Raw genomic sequence first — 14,107 nt, 5'->3', positions numbered from 1 at the left:
TAATTATAAGAGAATATTATGAAAAACTATATGACAACAAATTGGACAACCTGGAAGAAATGGATAAATTATTAGAAACATATGAACTACCATAACTGAAACAGGAAGAAACAGAAAACTTGAACAGACCAATAACCTGCAAAGAAATTGCCTCAGTAACTTAAAAACTCACAACAAACTCCAGGAAGAGATGGCTTCACAGGCAAATTCTACCAAACATTTAAAGAAGAGTTAATACTTATTTTTCTCAAACTATTCCAAAAAAACAGAGTAAGAAGGAAAACTTCCAAATTTATTTTATGAGGCCAGCATTGCCCTGATCTTAAAACCAGATAAAGATACCACTAAAAAAGATGTGGTGTATACACACAGACACACAGACAGACACACCAGAATATTATTCAGCCATAAAAAGAATGAAATCTTACCATTTGCTAGAGAGTATAATGCTAAACAAAATAAGCTGGAAAAAAACAAATTCCAAATGATTTCACTCATCTACGTATTTACGAAACAACACAAACGAGCAAAAGGACAAAAAAAGAGAGACAAATCAAGAAACAGACTCTTAACCACAGAGAACAAACTGATGGCTAGCAGAGGGGATGGGGGTGGGAGGATGGGTGAAACAGGTGCTAGGGATTAAGGAGTGTGCACTTGTTGACGATAAGCACTGGGTGATGTATGGAATTGTTGAATAACTATAACCTACACCTAAAATTAATATAATACTGTATGCTAAGTGGAATTTAAAAAAAACTTTAAAAAAATTAATTACTATACAAATTGACAAAAGAATATTATTCTTTTATACAATTAAAAGCCAAATATGAAGCAGGATAATGGAAGTGAGTAGATACTACTGTAAGTACATGTGCAAAAATCAATTTACATAGCAGGTCTGAGACTGCTATACTTAGAAATGCCTGCTTGCAAGGGTGGTTCTTGGCTGGTACCCAGGATTTGGATTTTGACAGGGCCCTCATGATTCTCTGATAAGAACACTCACTATACCTAAACTGTTTGTGCAAATAATGTGCTTTATGTTGAACAGCTGCTTTTCTTTTGGGAGTCTGGAATTTTGGTACATGCCAGGCAGTAACTGACTCCTGATTAAATCTAACTCCTACGTGCAAGGTGAACTTCCCTAGAGGACATTTTACACATGCTGTCCCCACTTGTTGCTGGAGCAATTAAAGGTGTCCTGTTTGCGAGTCCTGGGAGAGGACTCTTAGAAGCTTGCACCTGGTTGCCTCTGGACTTCATCCTATATGCTTTTCCCCTATTGCTGATTTTCCTTTCATGAAGATGATTTTGATTCACAGTCTTTCACTGTAATAAATTATTGCCACAAGCACAACTATATGCTGAATGCTATGAATCCTCCCAGCAAATCACCAGACTTGGGGGTGGTCTTGGAGATCCACAACACAATATATAAAATCCTTAAATTTTGGACTTACAAAGGAAATGATCTATACTGTAACACTGGAAGCTCAGAGAATTTTTTTCTTTGGAACACTTATGTGTCAGGATTAAATGATGAATAGAATGAATAATTACTCTATTATTCCTTATTAAAAACCTATCAAGATGAATGAATAAAATGTAGAGTCAGATTTCTACGCATGGAAGGAATTCTTATGACCCATGAGGCCAGTGGATTGGTGGATCACAGAAAGTAGAATTTCAGAATATGAAAAATGGGATACAGCGATGTGCTTCATAAGAAAAATTAGCAACTGAATGGATCCCATCATTTTCAGTAAAGACTACATAAGACATTACAATGACCACTAACTAAATTTCTTATTTACCCCAAATTTTCATCTAATTCTCTAATGGAACTTTTAAAAACATTTACAATGAATCATTTATATAATGGAAAATTAGAAATTAGTTTATGCATTTTAGAAATTAGTCTATAAAAAGTATTACTGGTAGCATCTACTCAATAAACAAGTGTGCTTATATATATGTTATAAAGAAAGTTTGTTGTTGTCAAGAAACACAATTCCAGGGGCGCCTGGGTGGCTCAGTCAGTTAAACATCTGACTCTTCAATACTGCTCAGGTCTAGATCTCAGGGTTGTGAGACCAAGCCCTGCATCAGGCTCCGCACTGGGTATGGATCCTGCTTGGGATTTTCTCTCTCCCTCTTCCTCTGCCCCTTTCCCCNGGAGAGGGAGGGAGGGAGGGAGGGAGGGAGGAGAAATACAATTCCTATGGTTATTTGGCATGTAGCCACTCTGTACGGTAAGAACACAAACAAGGCTGGCTCGTATCTTCCTGCATTTTTCAATAAAGAGATAAAAATATTTTCATTTAAACATACCTTAACTATTTCTTCAATGAAACAAACGTGAGAAACAGGATCTCTCTTCTTGGCTAATATTTTTTGTAGATGTTGTACCTAAAAATGGCAGAAAGGGGGAGAATGTACACAACTGGGTATTTTCAAAATGAAACAAATGTAAAGCTTAGGTACTAGAAACAGCAAGGGAAGGAAAAGGGCATTGTGCTAGAGCCTCTACATATATTATAATCAGTTAGTGTAGGTTTTTTGAAAGCTCAGAGATTTTAAGAAAGCTGCCCAAGGTCACACAAGTTGGAACAACCAGGCATTAATCCATAATTAATATTCTTTCCATTCTCTAAAATATTTACCTGTCCACAAACAGTACAAATATGATCCACAAGTTTCTCCATATTGGTCCAGAGGGAAGCACGAAAAGCTGCAGTGTTTCCTGGGGTTGGCATAGTAGATCGTCCAGGTCCCCCTGTTTATGAGTGACAAAGAAATATGAAAAATAAAAATTTTCGAATATAACAAAATACATTATTACAGAAAGCATACCCAAGCTAAAAAAAATAAGAAGTTCCTTCTTTAAGAAAGAAGTTATTACAAGTAACATAAAAAGGATTCTTAACCTTTTGTGTTTAAGAAAGGAAGGAAAATAAGATCTAACACTTGGGCATACCACACACACACACACACACACACACACACACACACACGAGGGCTAAAACACAAAACCGTAATTAATGAAAACAGTTTTCTAAAAGTGGCAGTAGGGGGACACCCAGGTGGCTCAGTTCAGCTCAGGTCATGATCCCAGCATCCTGGGATTGAGTCCCACATCAGGCTCCTTGCTCAGCAGGGAGCCTGCTTCTCCCTCTGCCTGCTGCTCCCCCTATTTGTACTCTCTCTCTCTCTCTCTGACATAAATAAATAAATTTAAAAATTAAATGAAAGTGGCAGTAGGATTGGTAGGAGATGTACAAGGTGAAAGGAATGGAGATAGAAGTGGTGAGTCTTTATGAGTCATATAAATGTTTTGTGTATATTTTTTTTTTTTTAGGATTTCATTTATTTATTTGAGAGAGAGAGAGAGAGGGCAACAAGCAGGGGTAGTGGCAGGCAGAGCCGGGAGGCTGAGCAGGGAGTCTGACATGGGGCTCGATCCCAGGACCCTAGGATCATGATCTGAGCAGAAGGCAGACACTTCACTGACTGAGCCACCCAAGCACCCCTATTTTACATATTTAAAAGTAAATTTAAGTTTAAAGAGAATGGAAGACGCAAACCCTAAAACAAAATGCAAATAAATATCGAAACAAATGAAACTAACTGTACATCAAATTGATAACACAACCACACCGGGGAAAACAATTAACTGAGGTAATTTTTAATTATAGAACCCTAACCCTTTAGTGAGATATATTTTAGGGGCAAAAAGAATTGCAAAGAATAATAGTACTTAACAGATTTGTTACTGGATGTGATACTGACGTGCAATCCCGAAACTACTTTAGGTGTAATTTGCAAGACTAAATGAAGGTTCTCACCATAAACAGAATAAAGATCCAAATATGTAATGGTGATCAGAGGAATTTCTCAACTCTGTCCACTGAAAGGGCAAAGAGACAGTGACTCCTAAATAGATATGAGCATACCTAGCACCCAAATTCTGATTTGTATGCACCATTCTCCAATAAAAGAAACCAGGGCTCATGAGGAAAAAGGTCATTCCATATTTGGAGCAGTGAAAGCAGAAGGTACATCTGGTACATAATGTGCCAGAGAGCAAAGAAATGTTCAAAGACAAATGGACACTGGTCAAAGTACATAGAACCTTGACTAGAAAAGGCTTCCCCAAAACGGATTTGGGAACATTTGACCATCTTGAATAATATCGATGATAATGGATCATAAAATACTGATTAAAAAATAATTCATGAGTCATAGTGAAAATTCAAATGTTTAAAAAGGATGAACTTGTGATGACCATTGGGTATTGTATTCAAGTGTTGGATCACTATACTGTATATCTGAAACTAATATTACACTGTATGTTAACAAAATGGGATTTAAATAAAAACTTTTTAAAAATAAAAAGGATGGAGATTTCTCTTTACAGAAGAATGTCAGTTAATAAATGCAGAGAAAATGATAGAATATAATCACCATTTTGCAACTCCTAGTAAAATAATTGAGGGAAAGATAATTATTGGATACAAAACACTGGATGAAGTGTTATGGAAAACAGGATATTCCTATGGTCTCGAGGTATACACCACAATTACTTACTAATCACAAAGAAAAGAAAGTACTCTTATAAGGAGCAATCTGGCATACACTACAGTAATGACGTGATTTCCTTTAGTGTCAGCAGTAATGAGACAGACATTAATTTGGGTGCTTACTGATATGATGTTAATGGTAAATACACAATATCACTTTACTAGTTTATATACTCTGAATATACCCATGAAGAGACAATCAGATAAGTCTAGATAAATTCAAATTGTGGGGCTCTCCAAACATGTTAATGCCATAAAAGGCAAAAAAAGGCATTGGGATTGTTCTGATTAAAGGAGAAAGAAGAGACAAGATAACTAACAGAAAAGCATAATCCTGATTGGTTCAAGTTGGGGGAAAAAACACTGTAAAGAATATTTTGGGGAAAAAAAGATTTAAAAAGAATATTTGGGGTAATAAGTGAAAAACATTGAATATGGATTACACATTAAGTAATATTAATATATCAATATTAAATGTCTTAAGAGTGATGTCTAAGAATGTTCTTGTAGGTAATGCACAAACACAGCTATCTGTGCAGGTCCAAAATGTTTCAACACAGAAAAAAGGAATTTTAGTCTCAAATGGAAAAGTATAAATTCCAGGAGTGCCTGAGTGACTCAGTCAGTTAAGCGTCCAACTCTTGATTTCGGCTCAGGTCATGATCTCAGGGTCATGAGATCAAGCCCCATGTTAGGCCCTGCACTCAGTGTGGAATCTGCTTGAGATTCTCTCTCTCTCTCTCCCTCTGCCCCTCCCCTCACTTGTGCTCTCCAAAAATAAATAAAATCTTTAAAAAAAGAAAAAGAAAAGTATAAATTCCAATCCAAATTAAGCTTTAAAGCCATGCAGTAGAGCCATCAGTGATTAGTTTATCCTGTTTTCTGGAGGGCAAGAAATCAGGAAAACCAGAGGCTGTGTTTGTAAGCTGCTTCATTATAGTTTTTCAACAATTCTAAGTTTAGAAAAGAATTACATGTATCATCAGCAAAGAGATGCTATTAGTTTTTAGTCTGATAATAGTGGAAAGCACGTATGAGAGAAATAATGGCTTTAAAAGTATGAATAATTCCTGCTTGAAATCTAGGTCTAATTAATTTTAAAAATTATCTGCAATGTTGTACAGACTATTAAAGAAAAGCATACAGGGAATAGAGAGGTAATCTTTAACAATCTGCAATTAGCTCACATGTCATATACAGAATGAACTCATAACAATGAAGAAGGGGGATACAGTGTCTTTGTGAAAATTAGAAAGTATTGGTCAAATTCCTGGAATATGCATAGCTCAATTTTATGATAAAGAATTATGGGACACATTAACCCATTACTCTCTTAAAGTAAATAGAACCAGATACATAAGGAAGTATTATTTTCTGTTTACATTTACTGGAGAAACTGAAGCAGAGAAAAATGAGATCACAATCATTGGTTCAATTAGTACGAGAGGTTCCATTTTTCTTACTCACTACTTCAGTACTTAAAGATTTTTATCCTCACAAGCTAAATACATCTTGTTGAAGATACCAACGTGATAAAGATACCAACTGAACACAGAGCAGCTATATAAAGGAAGAGGAGAAAGAATAATTAGAACAGAAAAACTGATGCCATTATCAGCTAGCTGTAGGAAAATCAAGAAACAAAATAGTGTCAAGTTTTATTAACTTGATAGAAGAAACCAAGAGTTTCTCAAAAAATAATATTTCAGAGTGATTTCTAGTTACTCATAGTAGAGTAAAATCATTTTTCTACTCTCTTCCCTTAAAAGCCAATGAAAATAGAACAAAAAGTAGAGGGGAAAAATGAACTACAAAAAAAAAAAAAAAGGAAAGGAAAGAAACAACAAAAAAAGGAATCAACTAAAGCATAAAACCTGAAGTTATGTATGCCAAATGCTGAGGATAAATCAAAATGAAGAAGGAACCAGAGAACTGTCATCTTAGACCAGAGCAAAAGCCAAATTGTCCTTAAAATCAATTGTAAAAATGTAGGCAGGCTATCCAAGGATTCTTTGCTTAGAGCTGAAATGAGGAGACATGGATGAGCCAAGGAAGAAGCTAATAAAATGTTTAATGTTGCAGAATCACAACAAAGAAAAACTGAAGGAGAAATCATAATAAAATGATATTTACACTGTATGATAAATAGCCTTCTAGTTTGGGGAGACTCTTAGAGGTAAAAATGAGGTGAACGAGGAAAGAAAAGCAGAGAATGTGAGGTTTCCACATAAAAACTGCTTAAATGGCTTTACGGGGACTCACACCAAGCTCTAGAATGATCGAAAGTTTGAGGAAAGATGTGTTCCCGAGATAGAAGGGAATAAGCTGGTGAATGGTTACTCTAGATAACAAACTTAATCCTGGTTATAGACTGTCCGTCCTAGTCTCTCCCTACAACCACCCCTACATCACTCTTCAGCAAACAGCAGTACCTTACAAAGACGAGTAACAATCAGAAACAAATAATATAGGACCTAACACAGATTGAGAGAGAAGGAAGAGGGGGAAGGAAATGAACTTAAGTTGCCAAAGAAATTCCCAAAGGAAACAATGGGAAGGGTTACTTAGTTTTCCACTGTCTCAAAGTAACTATAGAGAAAATTCTTAGTGTAAATATATTAACAGAGATTAAGAACACATTACAAATAACAAACCAATGATCAAGGGTAAAAACACAATCAGAAATGGGAAATGAGCAAGAGGAAATTATACAGAATGAAATAAAGTTCAAAGATACATAATTACGGAAAGATATTAGAAATGGAAAATAAGATGTTACATGTGCATAATTAAAGTTGCTGAAAAGAACAAATGCAAAATAAAAATATTCAAATATATAATTAAAGTAAACCTACAAAAGAGACCATATTCTAACTCAGAAAAAAAAATGATACAGAGCATTCAATGCCAAGCTATATCCTAAAGAAATTACTAAACTTCAAAGATAAGGAAAGATCCATATGGACATCTTTAAAAAATAAAATTCAACTGAGTAAATTTTAAAGATCTTACTGGCTTTTATTCAGTGATTCATGAATCAGGCAGCAACAAATGTAGCATATAGAGAGGAGCTCTCAGGAGCTGTATAAAATGAGAGATTTTTACAGACAGAAGGGAGCAGGAACAGAGAAGTTATACTAGACAAAAAAAGCAAATTGATTATGACAAGGTCACTTTCCTCTAAGGGGCAGTAGGGGCAGAATTACCTTACTAGTACTAGTACTAATTAAGTGATTCCTGATTGACTGGTTTAAGATTCCAGTTCTGAGAAAGGCTGAAACTGTAATTAAGCTATGTCTCAGTTTGGTGATGTGGGGTTTAGCATAAGTGAGTCCATTTAGAGTCAGTTGTCTTACTTTTAACAACATCAAAGAAGAAACAAGTGAGGTATGGGGGTAAAAACTGAATTAGCAACTTCCACTTCTTTTTTTTTTTTAAAGATTTTATTCATTTATTTGACAGAGATAGAGACAGCCAGCGAGAGAGGGAACACAAGCAGGGGGAGTGGGAGAGGAAGAAGCAGGCTCATAGCAGAGGAGCCTGATGTGGGGCTCGATCCCATAACGCCAGGATCGCGCCCTGAGCCGAAGGCAGACGCTTAACCGCTATGCCACCCAGGCGCCCCAGCAACTACCACTTCTGGTTCCAACCATGAGAAGCCTCTAAGTTGCCACTCTGTCCTAACAACAGACTGAGAAATGACGAACAGACTGAGAAATCAACAACTCCTCTTGGACCTGGAAGAGATCTTGCCCCCAAGATCAGAGAGATTGACAGGTGAATACAGGAAGTCTCCACGTATGAAAGCAGAGCCTTGCTAGCAGCAAACAGACGGTGGCAGCCAGTGCTAGGGAAGGAAAACCTGAACTATAACTGATGAACTGCTAGAGGCTCAAAGTGGGCAACTCCGAGAATTAAAAGCTCCAGGCGTACCCAGTCATAGGGGCCTCAATATTTTGAGATTTGCATCCAGGAGCCCAAGTAGGTTCCCACAGTAAATATCGGAGAAAAATCCCCTCATGCCTCCAGCAAGAGGAAGAAAAAAAGAACCATCCTGAAATATACCAGAGGACTCTAGTCTCAACAAGGCCTGCCCTGAGGGCAAACTAGTTAACCAGAGCCTGACCCTCCGAGGTAATTTCAGAACCTAAATGACTTGGGGAAGGGAAATACCCAACTCCAGCCCACTCTGGTCATTCTCTCACACACCAGGGAGGAGAAAAAAAAATTTAGTATACTTGTGAAGTTCAAGGTACAAAGGCATAGGCCCACTAAAAAACTGAGACGCAACGTTAGCACTTTATTTCCACTGGAGGAAAGATTGTTTTTCCTTTTTCACTACTACAGATAATAACACAATAAAAATTCATATATATATACACAAATGACAGAGTTTCTCTAAGGTATATTTTTCTAAGAGAAATTATAAGATCACAAGGTGCACACAGTTTTAACCTTAGAGAACAATTTGATAAAACCGAGTGAAGTGGCTGAACCATTTCATTCTCCTACAATCAGCGTACAAGAATTTCTGCTCTCATCCAACACTTAATTCTTAGATTTTACCAATCTCATGATTGAGAAATTGTATCTTGTTTTACCTGTATTTCCCTAATAACTAGCTCATCCTCTAATAAGAAGCTGAACATATTTTCCCATTTATTAAATGTATTCTTCTGTTAACTGCCTAATCATAACTTTTTCAATTGAGTTATCTTTTTCTTATTGAATTATATGCTTCCAAAATACATCATAGGTAATATTTTCCCCTTAATATTATATCAATTTTATATATTTTAAATTTTTTGGAACAATCTTAAACATACAGAAAATCTGAAAGCGTACTAAAAAAAAAAATTTCCCTGAATCATTTGTTAATAAGTTACTGACATGATGCTCCATCACCTTTGAAATACTTTAATGTATATTTCCAAAAAACAAGGACATTCTACTCCATAATCTCAATATAACCAACAAGGTCAGCAAATTAACATGAATATTGCCGTCACATTTAAAAAACTAAAAATAATAGTGATTATTCTTTTAAAAAATAATAAAGAATTGATGCTTAAAGTTTCTACATTAAATCACAGTATCCACTCCTCAACAGATGATAATAAGGCTTTAAAACTCTTTCTTCCTTCAACAAAAAGGGTGTACCTTAGGATTGACAGCATGTGAATAACTGCTTTCATTTTTTTCCCTTTTCTTGACAACACAAGAGGGAATGAGATTAAATTGCTCCTGGAAATTTAAACATTAGATCAAACTTTCTGAGAATAATTGCTGGGAAAAGCTGAGAGTGAAATCTCCTTTGGCAATTTCTTTTTCAAAGATCCCCTTCTGGGACAGTCTTAATACAGACCTATTCAGAGGCTAGGGCTAACCTTTAAAAATCCCTTTAAGATCTAAGATTCTTTTATCTCTTTTTATCTAGTGCAACTTATTTATGAGTGACATATATTTTTTGTTACTTAAGGCTATGTTTATATACCAAATATAAAAATAATAACCACTCACTGTAAATATTTTTTAGTATAAGCCATGTATGAAGAACTCTGTTATTAATTCTATATGTATTATTTATTTTTTTGGACAACTCTGATGACAGAGCAGCTCTGCCAATAGAAAAATGGGAAGAGCGGCACCTGGGTGGCTCAGTCAGTTGAGTGCCCAACTCTTGGTTTCAGCTCAGGTCATGATCTCAGGGTCCTGGGATCAAGCCCTGCGTCAGGTTCTGCACTCAGTACAGAGTCTGCTTGTCCCTCTCCCTCTGCCCCTCTCCCCCACTCCCTTGCCCTCTCTCTCTAAAATAAATAAATAAAGACCTTAAAGTAAAATGGGAAGAGAAAAACTGTGGAGACAGTAAGCATACACAACAACTTTGGGGAATTTTTCTGTAGTTGAAGAAATAAAATGGGGGAGCAGAGCTGAAGAAGGAAATGTAGTCAAACATAGATCTGTCTTTAAGCAGAAGAAGGTATGCAACAGGAAAGGGACTTAAAGAAGGAAAACTGACTACATGGCAGACAGAGGGGATCTGCTAAAGCAATGTCCTTGGGACATGGGATCTAACACAAGAGCAGGATACTTGGTCTTTGCTAGGAGCAAGCAAAGCTCATTCATATAAATAGGAGAAGAGAGAATACAAGGAGAGAAATGCAGAGATATGTTGGTTAGAGGAGAGGCATACATAACATGTAGTCTTTCCTATCTCGTTTCTGAAGGGTGTTTTATACATGAATGCCATCAGCAGGTACATCTTGGCCGTAAAAAAGTTTGCAGAGCGCTACTGTAGTGCTACTCCTCTCTCATACCTTTCTTTTGTAGTTTTTTTTAGATTTTGTTATGGTTGTAATGTTCCCAAAGGTTTTATCGGTTTCTAAGTCCACAGTTAGCCTTCTTTGCTCCTGAATACCGGGATTATTCTAAGGAAAAGCCCAAAACGTTAAGGGAGAAATTGCATTTCCTTAAAAAATATTTTCTGTCTCAAGAAGTACATGTGAGGATAAAGATTTCAAAAGAAAAATGTTCCTTTTTTTTTCTTGCATCTGTTTCCTCTGAACTAAGTGGAGCCACAGTTTATAGATTTTTCTTCTAGAAGTTCTGAATATACCAATTGGCCAATTCAACTCACTGATTAGACAAAAAAAGTTATAAATACATTCTGAAACATAATTTCTTCTCTCATTTTCTGTCTACTAAAAAATGAGTCATTAGACTGCTTTGAAACTTAAGTGTTTCACATACTATTCAAAGGGCTTCTTGGTTATAAATAAATAAAGCAGCTAAATATAAACCATAGCCATACCTCTCACAGCTGACTGCGAAGGCTGAGTCAGAACTTTGATGTCTAATGCACTGTTGATATGTTCTTCTAAAGAAGCACAATATCCATCTATAACACTGGTAATAGTATCCTTCAAAGTCCCAAGATTATGGAAAACCTGGAGAGCTGTTCCGACTTGGGTTGGATTCTTTAAAAAGGTCAGGGTGGCAGGGAGAATAGGTATAAATAGGAAAACAAACAAAGTTAATATGAATCTACAACTTTAAGCAGTACATGAGCAGTTACTACCATATTTTTTAAATTATCACAGACAAGAACAAAGAGTGCATTTGGAACAAGTATTATTTTTAGTCATTACTTATTTCATAAAAGACACAGTTAAATACTATGTATATTATTTTCCCCTTTTCCCTTTTTCTCCTCCATTAAAGGATAATAAGAAGATCAGAAATTGGTTATATTATTAGAGCTTATTTAAAATTTACCACCAATGCCTATGAAGAGAGCCATGCTGGAATTAACAACAACCCTACATCTGTTTGGAGAATAAATAAATGAATTCTGCGGAGTTAAGTGAGGGCTGAACCATGCAGAGTGACACTAGTAATTATATTTCATTCATTCATTCATTCTAACCACAAATATTTATACAGTGCTTACTGTGTATCTGTCTTGGTTCCAGGTGCTGGAAATAGAGTAGTAAGCAAAACCAACGAAGTCCCTTCCCTCATGGATCTTATGTTTACTGAGAAATACATTAAATTTATATATATACATATAACAGTATATATTTTATATATATACATATAACAGTATATATTTTTATAGCAGTGATAACTGCTATAAAAAATCAATCAGGGAATAAGAATAGAGAATGATGGGGTAAATACGGAGAAGACTCAGAGAATACATCTCTGAGGTGATTTTTCAAACAGAGACCTGACTATAATGAGCGGGGAGTCTGAGGAGGAAATGGGGAAAACAGAACTGAACAGATACCAATGAAAGTGCTGAGGTAAAAAAATGCTTGGCAGCTAATCGAACAGCAAAAAGGCCCTGATTGTGGCTGAAATAAAATAACTAAAGCAGACAGAGTTAGGCGGTGAGGCAGGTAGTAAAAATGCTGTGAGTAGATTGAGCCCATAGTAATATCAACAAGTTGTTGACTCTGTCACCAAGCAAATGAATTATCAAGCCAAAATCTAGTACATTAACATATATTTCCAGGCCCAAACAGGTGAAAGTCTGCTTTCACTTAATGATTCAGTGACTGTTATTAGAAGCATTTAGTTTAAAAATTAAATTATTTCATTAACTTAAATTCTTAATGGTTAAGTTGATAAATAAGACAAAAAGTTACTTCTGAAACATACTGATGTTAATAATAGAACACGGTGCAGTAACACACACACACACCCCCCCCCCAGAGGCAAAATAGAATCAGCTTATAGAAAAAAGCAGACAAGTTAGTGAATACAATACCCATTTTAGATTTTTAATTAAACAAGAAAAAGCAGCAAATGGGCACCATTTCAAATGTTTTAATGAAAAAAAGCTTAATTTAACATGGATATAACAGAATTTAATTCTAGTATATACTGTCAATTCTCTATCAGTGAACTATCAAAGAAAATGGGAGAAAATAAGCTATTTCACATAGAATTGTTAACTGAAAACATGGGGGATAGCGATACGCTTTGGTTGTTGTTAGTGCCATTTTTTCCTTTTTCCCCAGAGCGATAACAGTTTTTTACTTTTTAGTAGAGATCAAGATGAAAATTAGGCAGCTGCAAAGAATTTTCCTCTATCACTATATAAATGTCTATATAATACAAAAAAAAGGCATTACCCGAGCAACCTCAAAGAATTCACTTTATAAAAGTAGAATAGAGATATTTGTTGCAAAATCATATTTATTGCCTTTATTATTCTCAAAGAATCTGAAAAGCATAGCTTTTCAAAATATGGCAGGTTTGCAGTGTTATCAGCTGAATGTACATTGTAAGATATATGTGTATGTTAATTGAAAGACTTTTAAAGTCATATTTCACTTGAAAGATCTGGCTAACATGGACCAGTCTTCATCATTTCCCACTTCAAAAATTATTAACTCCCCCAAATTTTTCAATACAGAAACACATACAGCTCCTTCCCTTTTTTTTTTTTTAAAACAAGGGAGGGGAATGATTTAAAATTTATTTATTTTTAGAGAGAGAGTGAGAGAGCACACAGCAGGGAGAGCGAGGGACAAGCACACTCTGAGCTGAGTGCAGAGCACAGAGCCTGGCTAGAGCTGAAATCAAGAGTGGGCTGCTTAACCGACTAAGCCACCCAGGTACCCCTAGCTCATTCTTAAAGAAGCATCTAATATGGCAAATTTGAAATAATTGTAATTTATAATACTTACAATAATTCTACTTGTAATTTAAAGCTTTCCAATTTACATGACCACTTTTTCAATTAATGCCAGTCACATTCATAGCTTAATATAAACATATCATTTGTGAGTTGGGAAACTATAAAATATTATTTGAAATAAATTATTTAACATACAGAGGAGTGGGCAAATTATGTAAACACAACGTTAGAAATTATGACGAAGTGAACGTTATCTATGTAACTACCACCAAGGCTATAAAACCAAATACTATCAGCAGCTCTGAATCTATTGTGGCTTCCCCAAATGCATCTCTCCAGATACTATCACTATTGTAATTTCTTTTTTTTTTTTTTT

At 35.5% G+C, this 14,107-nt stretch overlaps 1 protein-coding gene across 1 annotated transcript in view; it reads right to left on the bottom strand.

Moving 5' to 3' along the window:
- The window catches only part of COG5 (component of oligomeric golgi complex 5), a 285,065-nt gene that overhangs the window by 115,196 nt on the left and 155,762 nt on the right, over nt 1-14,107 (bottom strand). Inside the window, exons 8-10 of the mRNA XM_034666445.1 lie at nt 11,395-11,560; nt 2,667-2,779; nt 2,335-2,412 (exon numbers count right to left, since the gene is read on the bottom strand). Of these exons, the coding sequence (XP_034522336.1) occupies nt 2,335-2,412; nt 2,667-2,779; nt 11,395-11,560 (357 nt within the window). The remainder of the gene's footprint in view (nt 1-2,334; nt 2,413-2,666; nt 2,780-11,394; nt 11,561-14,107) is intronic.

Source organism: Ailuropoda melanoleuca, chromosome 1, assembly GCF_002007445.2.
Source record: "Ailuropoda melanoleuca isolate Jingjing chromosome 1, ASM200744v2, whole genome shotgun sequence".
Classification (NCBI taxonomy): Eukaryota; Metazoa; Chordata; class Mammalia; order Carnivora; family Ursidae; genus Ailuropoda; species Ailuropoda melanoleuca.
This window is presented reverse-complemented; position numbering and strand designations above follow the sequence as displayed.